Source organism: Barbus barbus (assembly GCF_936440315.1).
Source record: "Barbus barbus genome assembly, chromosome: 35".
In the NCBI taxonomy this organism is placed as follows: domain Eukaryota; kingdom Metazoa; phylum Chordata; class Actinopteri; order Cypriniformes; family Cyprinidae; genus Barbus; species Barbus barbus.
Genome location: NC_136763.1, coordinates 5,303,321 through 5,321,532, shown reverse-complemented (window position 1 = coordinate 5,321,532; position 18,212 = coordinate 5,303,321). Strand labels below are relative to the sequence as shown.

The following is an 18,212-nucleotide window of genomic DNA, read 5'->3' as shown; positions in this document are numbered from 1 at the left end:
GTAACAAGTTATACAAAAGTAATACATAACGTTTAATATTTAATATATATCAAACTAATACTTCATTTAGAAATAGTAGCACAAGTAGTAATATAACTGCTCATTTGACCACTGGAACAGGAAATGAGTCCACATCAACAGCGCTAACTACCTAACTGACCGAGCTAGCACAATTGCTTCATAATCTATGACAGAGATGTGACATGCGGCCCCAGATAAATAGGATACACTAATAGGATCAAAAGGCGCAACTGACGTCCGGTCAGAACATCTGACTTGAATGGATTATAACCATATGAGGGGTTTGATGCTGAGGATATTAGGCTGTCTAGTGTCTGTCTGCTCTTGCAATATTTGGAACTGACATGTTGAGACATGAAAGCTGACATGCCGGATTTAATATAACTGACCGACAAATCATATCATACAAAACTGTAACATCTGAAGGCTCGACGGACACGATATGACACTGGTTACTCTGGGAGGGTTTCCCTTTACAGCTAGGAGAGGACACAGACAAATGTGTGCTAAACGGCCTTCCACCAAAACTTAGAGGCCCATGATTGTAATCGATGCTGATAAAACTGTATGACATTTATGCAAAATTGTGCCAGAGGTGGAGTGAAGTAATAAAAAAAAGAGCAATAAAGTAAATACTTAACACTGAAGGATATTGATGCCTCAAGCTGCAAGAAAGGAAAAGTAAGGTTTGTTTAAGAATACGTTTAGCATAATTTGTTTGCAGATGCCACTTGGCATCTAAAGCAATGGCTTTCAGACATTTGTCAGTGTGACATTTGTCATAATTGTCATTGTCATTATCACGACTTAATTTTCTCTGTGTATTCGGCATGAGAAAATGCTATAGAAGCAGCATCATCGCAGCATCATGGATGATCATATTCGCTTTTACTTTGATCAGGGACTCACTCAAACTGAAATAGCTCTGTCTGTCAGTAATTGACGACTTACACATAAGTGTTCAACACTTGAGAAGGAGGCTGTCGGGTCTGCAACTTTATCGTCGAAGACAATATAGCGACCCTGATTTTCTCACGATAGCTACAATTACGTTGTGAGAAAACGTTTTTTACGTTGAGATCAACAACTTTCGTTATGTCGAGATAACGACAAAACAACTTTCGTTATGTCGAGATCACGAGAAAATTAAGTCGTGATAACGACAAAACAACTCGTTATGTCGAGATCACAAGAAAATTAAGTCGTGATAACGACAAAACAACTTTCGTTATGTCGAGATCACAAGAAAATTAAGTCGTGATAACGACAAAACAACTCGTTATGTCGTGATCACAAGAAAACAAGACAGAAAAATTATAATAATGCATGGCCGCTTAGAACTTCCGTATAATTCTAATATATCTTATTCCTATTTCTCATGGACAGTCAAACAAACATCTCTTTCTGGTCAAGGTGAATGTGTGTATGAGTGTGATAGACACAAACACACCTCTCTTAGGTTAAGATGAGATGGCTGTCACATTGGGTCAGGTGTGATAATTGATGCCTGTCAATACCACATCAGTGCTCATATAACATCCACTGACATCATGACAGCATGTGTCTCATTATTGACCATAAACACACCAGGCAAACTCCCTTAACCAACAGTTCACCCCCACGAGAAAAACCATATGCAAACATGTACCGAACAGCTGACATTTTTCAATATACAGTAAATACTAATGCTAGACCAATATACACTACAGTTCAAAATCACATATGTGGTCAGCAAATAATGGATGCATTAAATTGATCAAAACTGACAGTAAAGTAATTCATAATTCTTCAAAAAATACTTTTATACTTGCTATTCATCAAAAAAAAACTGAAAAACTGCATCCTGAATTCCACAAATATATTAAGCAGAACAACTGTATTTAGAAAATGAGAAATGTTTTTTGAGCAGTAAATCAGCATATTTGAATGATTTCTGAAGGATCATGAGACACTGAAGAGGGCTGAAAATTCAAAGCTTTGCATCAGAAGAATAAATTACATTTTTGAATAAATTGAAAGAACGGTGTATATTGATAAATCAGTTGATATCTGGCTATTTCATGTACTTTGTTTAATAGTGTTAAGTGCATTTAACTTTTAAGCAACTTTATGTATGCCTCATTTGCCATCAATAAATAATTAGCTACAGTATAATACATTGGTATTGTATCAATATAATGCCAATAGCTCTGAATACCGGGATTGGCATATCTGGATCGGACATCTCTAGATCAATAAATTAATCCAACTGGTCAGTTATTGACATCTGATATGTCACTGTACCATGGTACTGACACAGTTCTGTAAGATAATTTATCTTCTCTATAACATTTGCACACATACAAGAACACACATGTACAAACGGCTTTCAATTACCCATTATCTGCATCATAGTACTTTTAATTTTTTCAGCATAAATCCATTTAACAAAACTAATAGCAACTACTGAAATATACTGACTTAATGGCTGTTCCAGAAATTACGTTTGTGAGTAAATGTTCTCGCTTGCATGAGCTTCTGGGCTATGAAGAAAGATAATGAGCAGATTTCTCATAGCCAGCCGTGTCACAGGCAATCATTATTCATACAATTATTAACTCCAAACATTCTTGACGGATTCAACTTGAACACAATAATTCATAACCTTTCATTTAATCACTGTAAATATTTAAAAGGCCTAAGAAATAATCTGTGCCCTTTGATGCCTACAGTTCAGCAATTTGTGAATTAAACCAGCTGTTCGGATATTGAGTGATTCTTTGCTGAAAATCTGCAGTGTAAATGTGCTTTATTTCGACAGCAAGGGTTTAAGTGATGATCACAGGGCTGGTTCTAGATATTTGGAGGCCCTAGGTAAAATTCATGTTGGAGGCCCCCCACCCTCAATAAAAAAACTAATATTATTCCTAACCTTTTTAAGAGGTTAAAGATTTAAAGGTTTAAAGATTAAATTTTACAATTTTTATATTTTTACTTACAGTGCAGTTTTTTTAAGTGTTTGCTTATTTGTCACACTTAAAAGATTCAGATCATCAAACAAATTTGACCCTCCATAGACAGCAACGCAACTGAAATGTTCCCAGGTCCAGAAGCGTAGTAAATACATCGCTAAAACAGTCAATGTGACATCAGTGGCTCAACTTCAGTTTTGCGAGGTTACAAGAATACTTTTTTTTTTTTTGCGCAAAGAAAACAAAAATAAAAATGTTTCTCCCCTGAGTTCCGTCTTCCGTACCCAAGAACGTATTTGGCATAATCAGCGTTGTTTACGTTTGGCGGAAAAGCGTGCGTATGCATTGTGATACTCTCTAAAATGGCGGACGGCGTAACTCGGGGGAGTAGAATGATTGAGTAAATTGTTATTTTTGTTTTCTTTGCACAAAAAAAAAGTATTCTCGTAGCGTCGCAAAACTGAAGTTGAGTTGATGTATTTACTACGTTTCTGGACCTGGGAACATTTTAGTTGCGTTGCCGTCTATGGAGGGCCAGATAGCTCTCAGATTTAATAAAAAATATCTTCATTTGTGTTCCGAAAAAAAAACAAAAAAAACATGGTTCTTGTAGCCATGGTAACCACAAATTAACCATGGTTTTGTTACTTCAAATAATAATATACAAAGAAGTATTAAGATAGTATTTTTGTGGTTATAAAGACAAACCTAAGCCAAGAACAGCCTTTAAAATGACTTAAAATGCATCATATAAAAACAATGAGGCAACCCTGCTGAAAAACTTTTAACCATTAAAAAATGGTTTTCTGTAGTGTGTTTTGGGACATATTCCATTAGGATTTATTGGTTTCAACAAGCCACCAACAGAAGGTGACCAATTACCAGTAGAGACCAACAGGGTCCATTGCAGTTTCCATTAAAACCAATACAAGTCCCATTATAACCAGTGAAACCATTGTTTTTTTCCAACATTATTATTAACGTTATTACAAATGCCTGCAATGGGAGCCAAAGGCCTGGTTATTGCTGCTCTTACACTTACAGGACGATCAAATCCTTGTTTAATAGGCTATTGACCAAACATTTAATTCAAATATCCACTTAATCTTACATTTTTGGCCACCTTTTTGCTATAGATGACACAGTCTCTATAATTTCTTCAAAAAAGAAACATGTGGACATCACAACCCTTACAAAAAAAATTAACCATGGTTCTTGTAGTAAAACTGCTTAATTTCTTTTGCATGGTTTCTGAATGCTTGAGACCATAAAATCAATCAGACAACTGTATTAATAAAATAATAGCCACAGGTAACTGTCTAGAGCTGCAATTGTAATTTGTAAATAAAACAAATTATTTACAATTTATTTATTTACTTTTATATTTTATTAACGTTATATTTTGACCACTATAGTAGGTGGGGTTTTTTTTAACTTCCATAATATTTTAGGGAGGGGGCACAACAATACAATCCTGCTTAGGGCACCCATTTGGCCAGCAGCGGCCCTGGCCCTAGGCAACTGCCTCCTCTGCCTATAGCTAGCGCCGGCCCTGGAAGGTCATCAGGTCAAACTTTGAGCCTGTGCATTAGTTGGTGATGATGTCTCTAGAAATGTTTGTCAATCATATTGAAGGACAGGGCAGCAGTCAGAGTCCAATTTCAGCAGCAGAGACATAGCAGATTGTGTGTGTGTGTGTGAGAGAGAGAGAGAGAGAGAGAGAAGGAGACATGTCTGCACTTGTCATTCAAACACACAGCAGACGAACACACTCAATATCCATTGGACAATGGGTAATTACAGAAAGACACACAGACAACATGTTTGGGTCACCTGTGCCAATCTGCTCTGGTATTTTCTCTCCATTTCTACTCTACCTTTCATTTCCCACTTCTCTGCTGTTTTCTTCTGCAGAGCCCTTTTTGTGCACATCTGTCAAGCTCAAAAAAAAAAAAAAAACGGCATAAAACCGCATTAAAATGAACTGCATAAAAATGTAAGATTAAGAAAATTAAAATAATAATAATACGGTATAAAACACATTAAGAACAGAGTTACAAAAAATAATTACTGCATCCATAAAGTGTCTATAGGACTCCACCCATCCCAAGTCCCGCCCTTTCTCCATATATGGAGTCGTGTTCCAATTGACCCTTCACAAAAACCTGACCTCCTTAGTTACTGTTGCTATTTCCGACAAGCCATGCCAGTCTCACGCCACATATCATGTTCTCACGCAGTGAAAAATACATCGCGAAGCAAAGAGGAAACTGACAATACACGGACAGACAAAACAGAGCAGGTTACTTCAGGTATGAAACAAAGTCTCAGCTTTCAAATTTTGTCATTTTGTAAGAATTTCAAACAATAAATACCGTTTTGTGGCTCTTTAATGTGTCGTGACAGATCGCTGTAGCGCTTCAGTTCAAGCAGCACATGAACCGATCGTCTTTTCATATTTACTTAAAGGGGACCTATTATGCAAAAATCACTTTTATAAGTTGTTTGAACACAGCTGTGTGGCCGCAGTGTGTGAAAACAACCAGCCTATAATGGCAAAAATCCACCCACTCATTTTTTATAATCTAAGAAAGTCATAAACAGTCTCTCAGAACGAGCAGTTTCAGATTATCCCTCTGATCATGTCACCGAGGGGAAAAGTCCTGCCCATTTGTGACGCTGCCCTATAAACATAAACACAGCCCTGAGTGAGAAGCAGCAGTCCGACGCCGCCATTACTGATGCTTTGCTGTAGCTGCTGGAGATATACAATGTCAGCGCCAAAGAGACATTTCAAGTGTTGTGTTTTGGGATGCACTAACGAACATACTGTAGGAGTCTCCATAGACTCCCACCATCTGAGCCGCTGAGGACATTGTGGTTAAGTTTCATTGTCTAAGGAAATGTCCTGTAAAAAATCGGTAAAGTCCCCAATACATGTAGGGATTAACACCAACACTTTGTGCGCTAACGTCAACTCCAGACAAAGTAAGTATTACGCGTTTGTTTTCCAAATTGCCCTTCTGAAAGAGCTTCTTGGCACTCTGCAAGGCTAATGATGCTAAAGCTACCATCGTCTCTGCTTGTTTTCACTGATCCTGCCCATGAATGATCGTGAATAGGAATGTGGTAGTTAAAAGTTGCATATGAAAGCAATGTGAGTCCATCGCTTCAGATTGTTGAGCTCATAATCACGAGTGGGACTATGTTGTTATTTTTATCTCGCTGTTCTCTCTGTCCGTGTAATTCATAAACGCAATTTTTTTATGCACAGTACAATCAGATGACAGACTTTTAAACAGAGTATGTTTTCTGTAAAAATAACAGGCTTGAACTAATAGGGGAATGTTTATTTGCAAAGACTAGCACTGCTATTGCCAGAGCGTGAGCTCTTGAAGCTCCGCCCTCTTCTCCAGGAGCACCAGCTCCTTTGCATTAAAGCAACATACTCAAATACAGCGCGTTTTGGCTCATACCCTAAAAGTGGCAATTTTAACAAGCTATAAAAATTATCTGTCGGGTATTTTGAGCTAAAACTTCACATACACACTCTGGGGATATCAGAGACTTATTTTACATCTATATACAGTGCCCTCCAAAAGTATTGGAACAGTAAGGCCAATTCCTTTATTTTTGCTGTAGACTGAAAACATTTGGGTTTGACATCAAAAGATGAATATGAGATGAGAGATTAACATTTCAGCTTTTATTTACAGGTATTTTCATCTGGATCTGATACACAACTTAGAAGATAGCACCTTTTGTTTGAACCCACCTATTTTTCATGTTAATCTCTCATCTCATATTCATCTTTTGATGTCAAACCCAAATGTTTACAGTCTACAGTATATATAATTTTTTTCAATGTATATACAGATTTACATAACAGCAAACCAACATCTATAAAGATACTGCTAGATAGAACATTTATAACGTTAGCCTTGCAAGTCTAACAACATCCTGCATTCAAAAGGGAATTACACATGGACGTGCAGGATTTGTGCATATTTAAATAAGCATTTTTTTTATGTGTGCCTATGTATGTGTGCGAAGACTGCATATGATTTATGAGAAACTAAATGTGTACAGGTTTATGCTAATATCTCTCAGAGTGCATTCTCACTCACACACACACACACACAAACACACTTCTTCCATTGATTTACACCCAAATGATGGTGCAGCACCCGAGGTATTGATTAGTCAGCTGGAGTGCGAGAGAGAATCCACGAGAAGAGGAGAATCTCTCAAAGATACTGAGCTGAATACTAACACTCACACACAAGCCACAGAACACACTGCACCCTGACAGAGCTCAGTTAATAAAATATTCACTGTACATGTCTCATAGTCACATTCAAAGGAAAAGTTCAAATAAAAATGACATTTTTATCATGATTTACTCATTACAAACTAGAGGTGTCGCAATATACCATAACACTACACCACTAGATTATTAACAATGCAGCAATGTTTTTTTCAAAGAGATGTTTTTTTCAAAGAAACAGTTTAAACAGTATATGACGGTTACATATAATTCAGTCATAGCCAAATAATGCCTTTTTTTGAGAACTGCTTTGACAAAAATCACGTGAATTTGATAAGAACCATGAAAATATTGTATTTTTCAGTTGATTCTTGTCAATAGCTGATTCAGTTCACAAACCCAACTGGATGATTCATTCATCTCACTGACTCATGAGCCATACATATAACAGACAAACTAAAATTTAATTACATTTTTGTTGATTTAAAGGGATTGTTCACCCTAAAATGAAAATTCTGTCATTAATTACTCACCCTCCTGTCGTTCCAAACCTGTAAAAGCTTTTTTCATCTTCGGAACACAAATTAAGATATTTTTCATGAATTCCCAGAGCTCTCTGACCCTCCCATAGACAGAAAGGATCCTAACATGATCAAGTTGTTGGGTTTTTTTTTGTATTTCATCTGTGCATATTTATATAAGAAAAAAAAATAAAAACATTTGAAAACAATGTTTTCTTGATTTAAAACCCAGAACAGAATGCAGCTGGTGAGACAGACAGAACGAGACGACAAAATGACATGGGTATGGAGAACAGGTGAAAAGCAAACAGACAAGCAGATGGAGTCACAATCAAAGAGTCATGTAGACAAATAGAGACACATCAGCTGCACAGACAGTCGTGTCGACAGCATTCTGTGGCATAACAGCAGAGAGACAGATAGAGGAGGTGAACTGCTGCCTGTTTCCAGACTAAAGCGGTTGAGACACAGACTGAATGCTGCAGTTTCCTAACAACAAACCACAGCAGCGAAGCGCCGAGCTGAAACTGGGACAAGACACATCAAAAGAGCATTCTGAAGGCCCCCAAATACTTTAAATATCTCTATAAACACCACACAAGAAAACAACACCGCTTCACTCCCGTCTCAACGGGCATCAGATTCATAAACTAATTCTTCTCTGTGAGCATTAGACCAAACTGACAGCTTATCAGAGCATATGAAGCACAAACGAAGCCGATTAATGGAAATGTGCTGGTGAGGATTTTTAAAGGTATAGAACCCTTATTTGCTGAGTACCACAGTGTACACTTAGGCCGCGTGTCCACCAAAGCGTTTTTTCCCGAGGCTGGCGTATTTTTTCAATTGATCTAAATGGGAGAGCCCCGTTTTTTAAAACGCCAGGGGCGTGCCGAGAGCTGAGCGTTCAGCGTTCGGGCGTTTTTTTTCTCAGCACCGAGAGTTGAAGAATGTTCAACTTTGGATAAAATGCTGCGCTCATCACTGTCACTTTTCAGTCAGCTAACCAATCAGAGTGGAGGAGGGGCGGGACTACCGACTTTACTACGGCTGAACAACAATGGAGAAGTTAATATTGCTTGTCTCCGAGTATTTATTTCTTTACTAGATCGAATTGCCGGACTTCCATAATATTGTTATGAAATATCATGCATAATGAAATCTAAAACATTTAATTTGCGATGCGTCTGCCATTACTTCAGCAAATATTCCATATCATAGTAACCACAGCATCTCAACTATGGTCTCAACGGAAAAGAACGCTGCGCTCCCAGCCGAGCATTTTCAGCAGAGCGCCTGCGTTTTCAGCTGGCAAAAAAAAAACGCTTTGATGGGCACGCGGGCTTAAAGGATAGTTTATAATTGAGGTGTTTAAAGATGATTAAAAACTACATCAGTTTGCTGTAATGAATGTGACATATTGCAAGAGAAATGTTTCTGTGAGGAATAATGATCATAATAAAGTAATGAGAAAACTGAACTCTCCATTAAGGAGGAAATCAAAATAGCTGCACTCACGTCATGTCGGAATTACCATAATTATGAGTTTGTGGCTGTAAGTTTTTCACGTCTTAGTTGGATGCGTAATTGCAAGTTGAATTTTAAGACAGCTCCAATGTTAGGGATGGATATGCAGTGCTAAAAATAAATTAAAAATTATTTATGCATTTTTTAAATTGGATTTCTTAATTATTGAATTATTGAATAATAATTGACCTACATAATTTAGCAGTAAATCGACAGTTTGTTAGAAGAAATAATTTCATAAAGTATAAATTTTTTTTACACCGCTTCAGTATAATACATTGAGTAATTTTATAATAACTATTATTATTATAGTTTGTAATACATGATTTGTTTACTTTTATAAATTTGCCAGTCTATTGCTTGTCCATTCGCACCAGTTTGACTAGCTGCAGTATGAAAATTTACATATGGTTTATTTCTTTTTTTTAAAGATTTTATTTTTAGCATTTCCGCATTTGTTATGATAGGACAGATCTGAACAGACAGAAAGCAAAGTGTGTGTGTGGGGGGGTCAGGAAAGGTCCTTGCCCACAACACTATCGGTTCTGACACATATGGTTTATTTCTGTCTGAAATTTCCCCTCATTTTACTAGGACTTATTCATAATAAAACTATGCTTAACCCTTAGCAAAGCTAGCACAAAACAGTTGGCTAGCCACCCACATAATGATATCTTATTCTGTGTTACAATCATCGCCATAGAAACAAATCAATTCAGAATCCAAGGACGTAAACGGCTCTGACTAAACCTGACTAAGTTGTCAACTCGTAATTATGGTACTTTGCGAAATGTTGTGAATTAGATGGCAAAGGCTACAATATTCTACATGGTCTAGATGATACCTTCAGGTAATCGAAAAGTTAGCAAAGACATCTGTGCTATGTGAAACATTCAAATGCATTATCAAACTCACAGAAACAAGATTTAATGTGGAAAAGGTCTATTTCACAGTTTGCACATGAATGAATATTTTGTGCATTAGTGGCAAAAGTGGGGCGTCCGTCTCTTTAACGCATGACAGATTCTATTGTCTTGGAAAGGCAGTGAGACACTGTGCCATTTAGAAGAAAAGCACAGGACTCTATTGTTTGATTAATCATGCTTGCGTGGTGAGCAATGCATTCTTACTCAGCCCTCAGAGACCGGCAGCCATTTCACACATCGGTTCAATATCAACTCAAGCGCTTCTGATCCAATTTTACCATGTGCTGTTTGATATGACTCTGCTAAAAGGGGAAAGAGAGACGATAGCCACAGGTGATAAAAGTATTTGACTCAGACTAATATCATAATTTGTCGGCAGACAAACACGCTTTAACACTTTTAGTTCCTTTTTAGGAAAAAGACCAAAAAGTAGGGCTTTTTGTATTATCAGGTCTACCAATTTGTGTGAATGCATAGTGAAAGTGTATGCATCAAGGCTCATTAACACAAAAAAATATAAATATTCTGTATATCTCAAACTATCATAAAAATACCAAACTGAAAAAAAAAGAAATTGTGGAAATTCTGCCTGCTCATGCAAAACGGCATAAACCTAAGGGATTTTTCCACCTGTTTTATCATCAGTTAAAATGAAAACTCTAAGTCTGATAGTAGCACATTTTAATTCAGTAACTTTAAATTAAAAAAATAAAAGAAAATAAACAAATGAATGGTGTAAACTTAAAAATAACGAAGAAAAAATAAATTAATTAAAATTAGAAATGTTGTCTTGGCAACTAACAAAAAAAAGCTAAATAGAAACATGAATGAATGCATGAATGAAATTACTAAAATTGTATGAAAACTGAAGGCGAATTATTATTATTATTAATATGAATAAATACTATAATAATACTAATACTATATAAATAACAATAAAATATTTGGAAATGCCACTGGCCAGCTATTTCCAGTCATGCAAGTACGGGTCCATTTAAATAACATGCATCAAATCAAAAGTAAAACCTCAAATCTACTAAATTTGTTGTAGAAAGCACTACTAAATTTCAATTATTTATTTTTAGATATCTAAATGTCTAATATAATATACAATGTCAGAAAATGATAAAAGATGCCATCCATGCATTTAAAACTGCATATGGTGTGTATATTTAGTATTGAATGTGGTAACCAAATAATGCACAAATGCTGCCTATAGGGCACGTTTATGTAATGATGGAAAAACAGAATGAAATCCAAATGTCAGAAAACTATAAAAGCCATCATCCATGTGCTTGAAAAATAGATATGGTGTATATATTTAGGATTACATATGGAACCCAAATGCTGCCGTGGCAAATTTGTGTAATGGTGGAAAAATAGCATGAAATCTCTAGGGCCGTGGTGGTGTGTGTGTATTCTTTGTGTTTGTGCTGTGATGGGTGTGTTGTAGCCCAGATGGCCCTACACTCAGTTTCCGTTGTCAGTCTCATGATGAATCCACTAGATAGTGTGAAAACCAGAAGACGTGAGACATTCGAACGCAGGACGGATCTATTAGGTTTCACGTTCCCATCAAGTCACAGATTTCCGAAGAACTCGTGGAGTGAGGAGAATTCATGATGTTCACAATCTACCGTATATACCCCAGGGTTTTAGAGGGAACAGTGCTTATGTGCCAAACAAGCACAATTATTTTTAGCTTCCTTAACTGCCTGATCAATTTGGACTCTTCTTTTTACATTTCCACACCGTCATCCGTCTGTCCGTCCCGTTCTCCACTCTGATCCGCCACTGGTTTTCTCTGGCAGTAGGAATGGGAGATCATTGCAGAGACAGAGCAGGATCTATAAATAGAGGATCAGCCAATGGCAGAGTGGAACCGCCTCCTGTATGCTGGTGGGTGACTACTGGAGTGTGTCAGCGCCGCTTTCTCTTTCCTTCTATCATTCCATCCCCCTTCCCCACCCTGCTATTTCTCTGTCCGTATATCCCTGGTTCCTGCATCCCACTCGGTGTCGTTGCCATCATGTCAAGCCTCTCTCTCTCTCTCTCTTTCTCCAGGTGTCTGTTGCATAGTGATCAGATGGCCGCTCTTTTTCCTCTTCACCAGCTGTTCTTGCTTCTTGTCTCTTGTTCTCTCGGCTTTGTTCTCCAAGAGACATTTAGAGTTCAGCTTTAAACTGATATCTTTACACTAAACACCTAGAATAAACCATCACTACTGGAGTACTCCGACAAACACAGACTAGAGGGAGACTCAACTCAACATTAACTACACAGGCAGCTTCCTTCTAAGCAGCATCCTAACTGAAATGACGGCTCATAAGTCATCAATTTGCAACGCTCTATATACAGTAGGCGGTTACTCACTGGATCATAAAAACATGCAGAGCAACATCAATTCACAATTGAGTTAGCATATGTTACTCATCTAACAAAGTGACCACAAAATAGTGGGTAAAACAGACAGTATCTTGTCTAATGCACAGTACACTAATTTTAGCCGATATTTTCCCGTTTTTAAATCAACATTCTTCTGACGTTTTAGGAGTTTGGGGAAAACAATTACATCATTTTTTAAATATAATAACAATTATTTAAAGGGATAGTTCACCAAAAATTCTGTAACGTGGACTATTTTAACAATGTCCTTACTACCTTTTTGGGCCTTGAACATGGTAGTTACTTTGCTGTCTATGTAGGGTCTCGAATTTCATCAAAAATATCTTAATTTGTGTGCATGCCAAAGATAAACAAAGGTCTTACGGGTTTGGAATGACATGAGGGGGAGTAATTAATGACAGAATTATCATTTTTGGGCGAACTATCCCTTTAACGTTAGAATATAAGTATATTTTTCATGGAAAAGTGGTTTAAAAACTGCAGTACATCAGTAGGACTTTGTGCAAGAAAGAATTAATAGTTTAATTTAGCAAAGATCCATTAAATTGATCAAGTGAGAGTAAATACGTTTATAAGATGATTTGAAATAAATAAAAAAGATATATATTTTCATAAAAGTATAGGAAAAAAGTAATCATATTTTCAACAAAAATATTAAGCAGCACAACTGTTTTCAATATTGATGATAATAAATGTTGATTGAGCAGCAAATCAGCATATTAGAATAATTTCAGAAGGATCATGTGACACTAAAGACTGGAGTAATGGTGCTGAAAATTCAGCTTTGCATCACAGGAATAAATTACATTTTAAAAAATATTAAAACAGAAAGCAGTCCCTTACAATTGCAATAATAATTTACAATTTTACAGTTTTTACTCAATTTTTAATCAAATATATGATGCCTTGGTGAGCATTAGAGATCGTTTCAATTTTACGCTCTTTTATCTGATTACAATATTACCCACATTTTTTTCAAATTTCACACATTGGATATAGGCTGCCATGACATATTTGGGTGACCAGATATAATTACTAGATAAATGCACTATTAATCCAGGTGTTATTTAATGATTCCTGTGATAATTCTAAATATGCTTGCTTTTGTCTACATGTTTTCCAGTGGCAGAACAAGATCTAGTAGGAAAGCTTTAGGCTGTTAGTCTTAGTGAAGTGTCAATTCCACATCACACAGCATGCACCTTATTTCTAACAAGTTCTTCCATGTTAGGAAAAGCCAGTGAATTGCTTCCACTGGTATATCGCTCATCCCCTACTCGACATTTAATAGCCTGTCATATCATAACGTCTCCCGTTTTACTAATAAATTAATGCTTGGCTCCTGCTTGATGCTTAAAACCTCTAGTAAACCATATGCTCATAAAACATCTGCTCTTACCGCACTTGAACCCTGAAATTACACGCGAGAAGACATATTTCCCATCATTTCGTCACATGTAGCTGGAACTGACAGCAGAGCTGTTAAAAACGCTGAGTTAGTGCTGTATGCTATATGATACTGCATCAGTATAAATCAAGACCGTCTCTGAACCGCTTTGTAGTGTCCACCGTCCTACAGGAGCCCAATTAATTCAATCCTGTCTTTATGAAGCACAGCAGGACTCTAAAACTCCCCCAGTAGAATTTCGAAAGATAAACCCTTTTTTGAAAAATGGCAGGTGTGTTGAGTTATTTTGAGGGGACAGCAAATGTACACTGTTATACAAGCTGTACACTCACTCACTATATATATTGTAATAATATTTCACAATATTACTGTTTTTACTTTATTTTAATAAGCTATTTAAATGGTAGTGTATGCTAGCCATCATGCTAAATTAGTTGGCCTAAATTAAGACCATCCTTTCAATCTCACACTCTTCCCTCGAAAGAGATGCCAGCCAACCCTAACATGCAAAATCACTGACAGAGAGGCATCTTTATGACTGGCTAATGCACACAAGCTGCATTCAGATTCTCTGCTGTGTAAAGAGCCCAGAGCTGTCATGGAAACAAATGTGTGATTTCAGGACATCTATTTCAGTGCAATCTGCCAGGTAGGTAGTAGAGGCATATTAATGAGTGGTATTCCTAAAATAAATGCTTAGGGTAGCTTTTAACAGGTTTTTGCTTCTTTACCTTTAAAGGGACAGTTCACCTGAAAATGAAAATTCTCTCATTATTTATTCACCCTCATGTGGGTCCAAACATATTTCTTCATATCAAGCTCCAACATGATAAAAGCACAATAAAAGCATTATACTAGTATATTTTCCAAGACTTCTAAAGTTCTCCAATAAATTTGTGTGAGGAACACACCAAAAGTCATTGTTCAATAAAATGTTTTCTCTCTTCTTTTATTCTCAAATCAAATATGGCACCACTGATATAAATGACATTTGATCTCAGGATGCACAAGAACTAATGGTGGTTACTGTTGTTGCCACAAAATGGTCCCATTTTTCTAGTCAATAATGACTTAAATTTCGATCAGCTTACACAAAGCTATAATATGGCTTACGGTAGTGCCGTTTTATCATCTTGGAGCTTGACAGTTTAATTTCTCTTTCAAGATATTATTTAATTTTTGGGTGAACTGTCCCTTTAAGATTTTAACATGTAAATGATTTTTGTTGTTTTTGGCTAAACTCCATACTACTGATCAAAAGTTTGGGGTCAGTTAGATTTTGTGAAACTTTTTTAAATTAATCTTACCAAAGCTTTGTTTATTTTATCAAAAATACAATAAAATAGCTTATACTTATAAGCTTATAAGTTTAATTATAACACAGCTTTCTGAATCAGTGATTGTCTGTCTGAACTGTTCTTCAACCCTTATAAAACTGCCTTCGTCTACTAACTAAGGGGCTGTTTTGCATTTCCACCCCTTAATGGCTTTGATGAAGAGTAGGAGAGCAGGGGAGCAGATCCCCAAAAATCACTTTAGAGCCCCTTCTAAGATCCTCAACATCCCCTCCTCTCCATCCTCCTGTCCATTGCCTAATTTACACTTGCAGGATTTAACGCGCCGCCAGCCATTTGCACCTTTGAGCAACATCCTCAAACACGCTCAAACAATCTCACCCTCACACGCTCAGCCGTGCGGCCTCTCGCTCTCCCACACACGCATCTCTGAACACTGGCTCTGTCTATCCGCTGCATCCTACACGCAGAAACACAAAGAAAACGCAGGCACACATTCCCATACACCCCAGAGGACTCTCTTCTGAGCAGTTCCAGGTTGTGTGCAGTGTGTGTCCTGGGTACGAGCCAGATGGAGGCCGAGGCCGAGCGTAGGATTCATTACCAAGAGCTTTTTATTTAACACATCTCGCTTTCTCTCCTCCAGAAATCTAACGTTAACAGTAATACTTTATTTGAAAATCGCCATTTGGACTGCAATGTTCACTCTCTTTCGCTGTTGTTATATCACACTGTTGCTTTCTGATGGTGAATATTCAGACACAAACAGGAATAGCTCTCTCAAGGGACTTATGACATGATTTAAGGCAAGTTGATATACACACACACACACACACACATTACTGTTATGATTTGGGAAAGTCTCTTATGCTCAATTCAACAAGGTTGCATTTATTTAATCAAAAATTCTGTAAAAATTAATGCTGCAAGATTTGGGGGGGAAATATGCATTGTGCTTGTAGGGCTACACAATTTAGCTAAAATGTTGTGATTATATATCAATATTGCAATAAAATAACAATAATTAAATTGCAAAATATTATTACAATTTATAATACCTTTTGTATTTGAATTAGTGCTCTCAAAAGATTAATCACGATTAATCGCATCCAAAATAAAAGGTTGTGGTCACATAATATATGTGTGTACTGTGTTTATTCATTATAAATATCATAAATGCTTATTCATTATAATATATAAAATATAAGTGGAATATATTTTAAAATCAAATGTATTCCTGTGATCCAAAGATGATTTTTCAGCATCATTACTCCAGTCTTCAGTGTCACATGATCTTTCAGAAATCATTCTAATATGCTGATTCTAATATTCAGCGGAACGTACCATCCACACCGAGCTCCCTGACCTGCAGGACATCTACAGCAAGCGGTGCCTGACCAGGGCCAGGAAGATAGTGAAGGACCTCAGCCATCCCAACAATGGACTCTTTTCTCTGCTGCGTTCAGGGAGACGCTTCCGCTCCATGAAGGCGAACACAGAGAGAATGAGGAGGAGCTTCTTCCCGCAGGCCATTCGGAGTCTTAACCACTCTCCACTATAATCACATCACCCCACACTTCCACTTTGCACATTTTTCAAGTACAATCTGCACTAATTTGTAAAAGGTTACGTAAGGATAAATGAGTGGGACTTACATACCATTTGTCTTTGTCTTTAGTATTCCTTTTACTCACTTATACACTTTACTGCACTGCACAGCACACGGACACTTTATCACTGACATACACTTTACTTTTTATAGAATCTATATAGAATCATATTCTATTTTTTATTCCTCATATCTATTTTTATTCTCATATCTATTTGTTATTTTATTTTATTGCTAGTTTATTTCTGTATATATGTTTACTGTACTTTTTCTATTTGTATTTTTGTAAACTTGAGGTTTTTCTTAATTTTGTTGGACAGTCGTACAATACATTTCACTACATGTCGTACTACGTATGTATATGTATGTGACAAATAAAATTTGAATTTGAATTTGATTTGATTTTCAGCTTAATAATTTATTGAAAACATTGCTTATAGATTTGGTTCATGTTCAAAAGAACAGCATTTATTTGAAAGAAAAAAATGTGTAACATTGTAAATGTCTTTATTGTCACTTTTGATCAATTTAATGCAATCTTGCTCAATAAAACTATTTCTTTATAGAAAATCTTACTGGTGACAAACTTTTGAACAGCGCTGTACAACATACAATGTTGAATGAGCATGCATTGGGCTGCTTACTTCAGTGAGGTGAGGGTTGGGGTTGAATCCGCATTGGTTGCACACCATGGAGTGGCACTGCGTGCATGTATTGCAGTTTGGCTGGCCGTCTGTGGTGCCCGTCAGATCTGCGGTCTTGCACACTGGACAGAGCTTGCTGCTGGGCATGGGTGCGATCTGGGGCAAAGAATAAGGTGAGGTGGGAGCGCTGCTTCCGGGCGAGACGGGGTGTCCACCTTTGCTGCTCCCCACGTCCACCTGGAGGTTCTTCCGAGCAGCTTGACCCTGACCGGGTCCCTGAGGCTGCGCCGGCGCTCCGGGGCCGGGTCCTGTGCCCGGTGGACCCCCAGGTTTGGGTCCCATGCTCGGGTCTGTCTGATTAGGTTTGCCTTGGATACTGTGGGAGGAAAAAAAGACATCGGTGTGTGAATTAAAGCAGGGGTGGTATGGCATATGTTTGAAATCACTGATAGGTGAACACTTTGTTGAATCCATCTGCCCAGAGGATTCACAGGAGGAGATTTAAAGAGCTTTGTGCCGCAGCTTCCTGAGTAGTTTGAATGAGAATAGAAAGATAAATCAATGCAGCGGGGCGAATTCTGGGGGTGGAAACAGACAGATTGATGAGGACTTTTAATGCTTCTCCAAAAGAATCTGA

At 37.2% G+C, this 18,212-nt stretch overlaps 1 protein-coding gene across 1 annotated transcript in view; it reads right to left on the bottom strand.

Annotated features, from left to right (window-relative positions):
* The window catches only part of bsnb (bassoon (presynaptic cytomatrix protein) b), a gene marked incomplete at its 5' end in the record, with an annotated part of 97,843 nt that overhangs the window by 66,088 nt on the left and 13,543 nt on the right, over window positions 1-18,212 (bottom strand). The window contains one exon of the mRNA XM_079392999.1: window positions 17,576-17,951. Coding sequence (XP_079249125.1) covers window positions 17,576-17,951 — 376 coding nt within the window. The remainder of the gene's footprint in view (window positions 1-17,575; window positions 17,952-18,212) is intronic.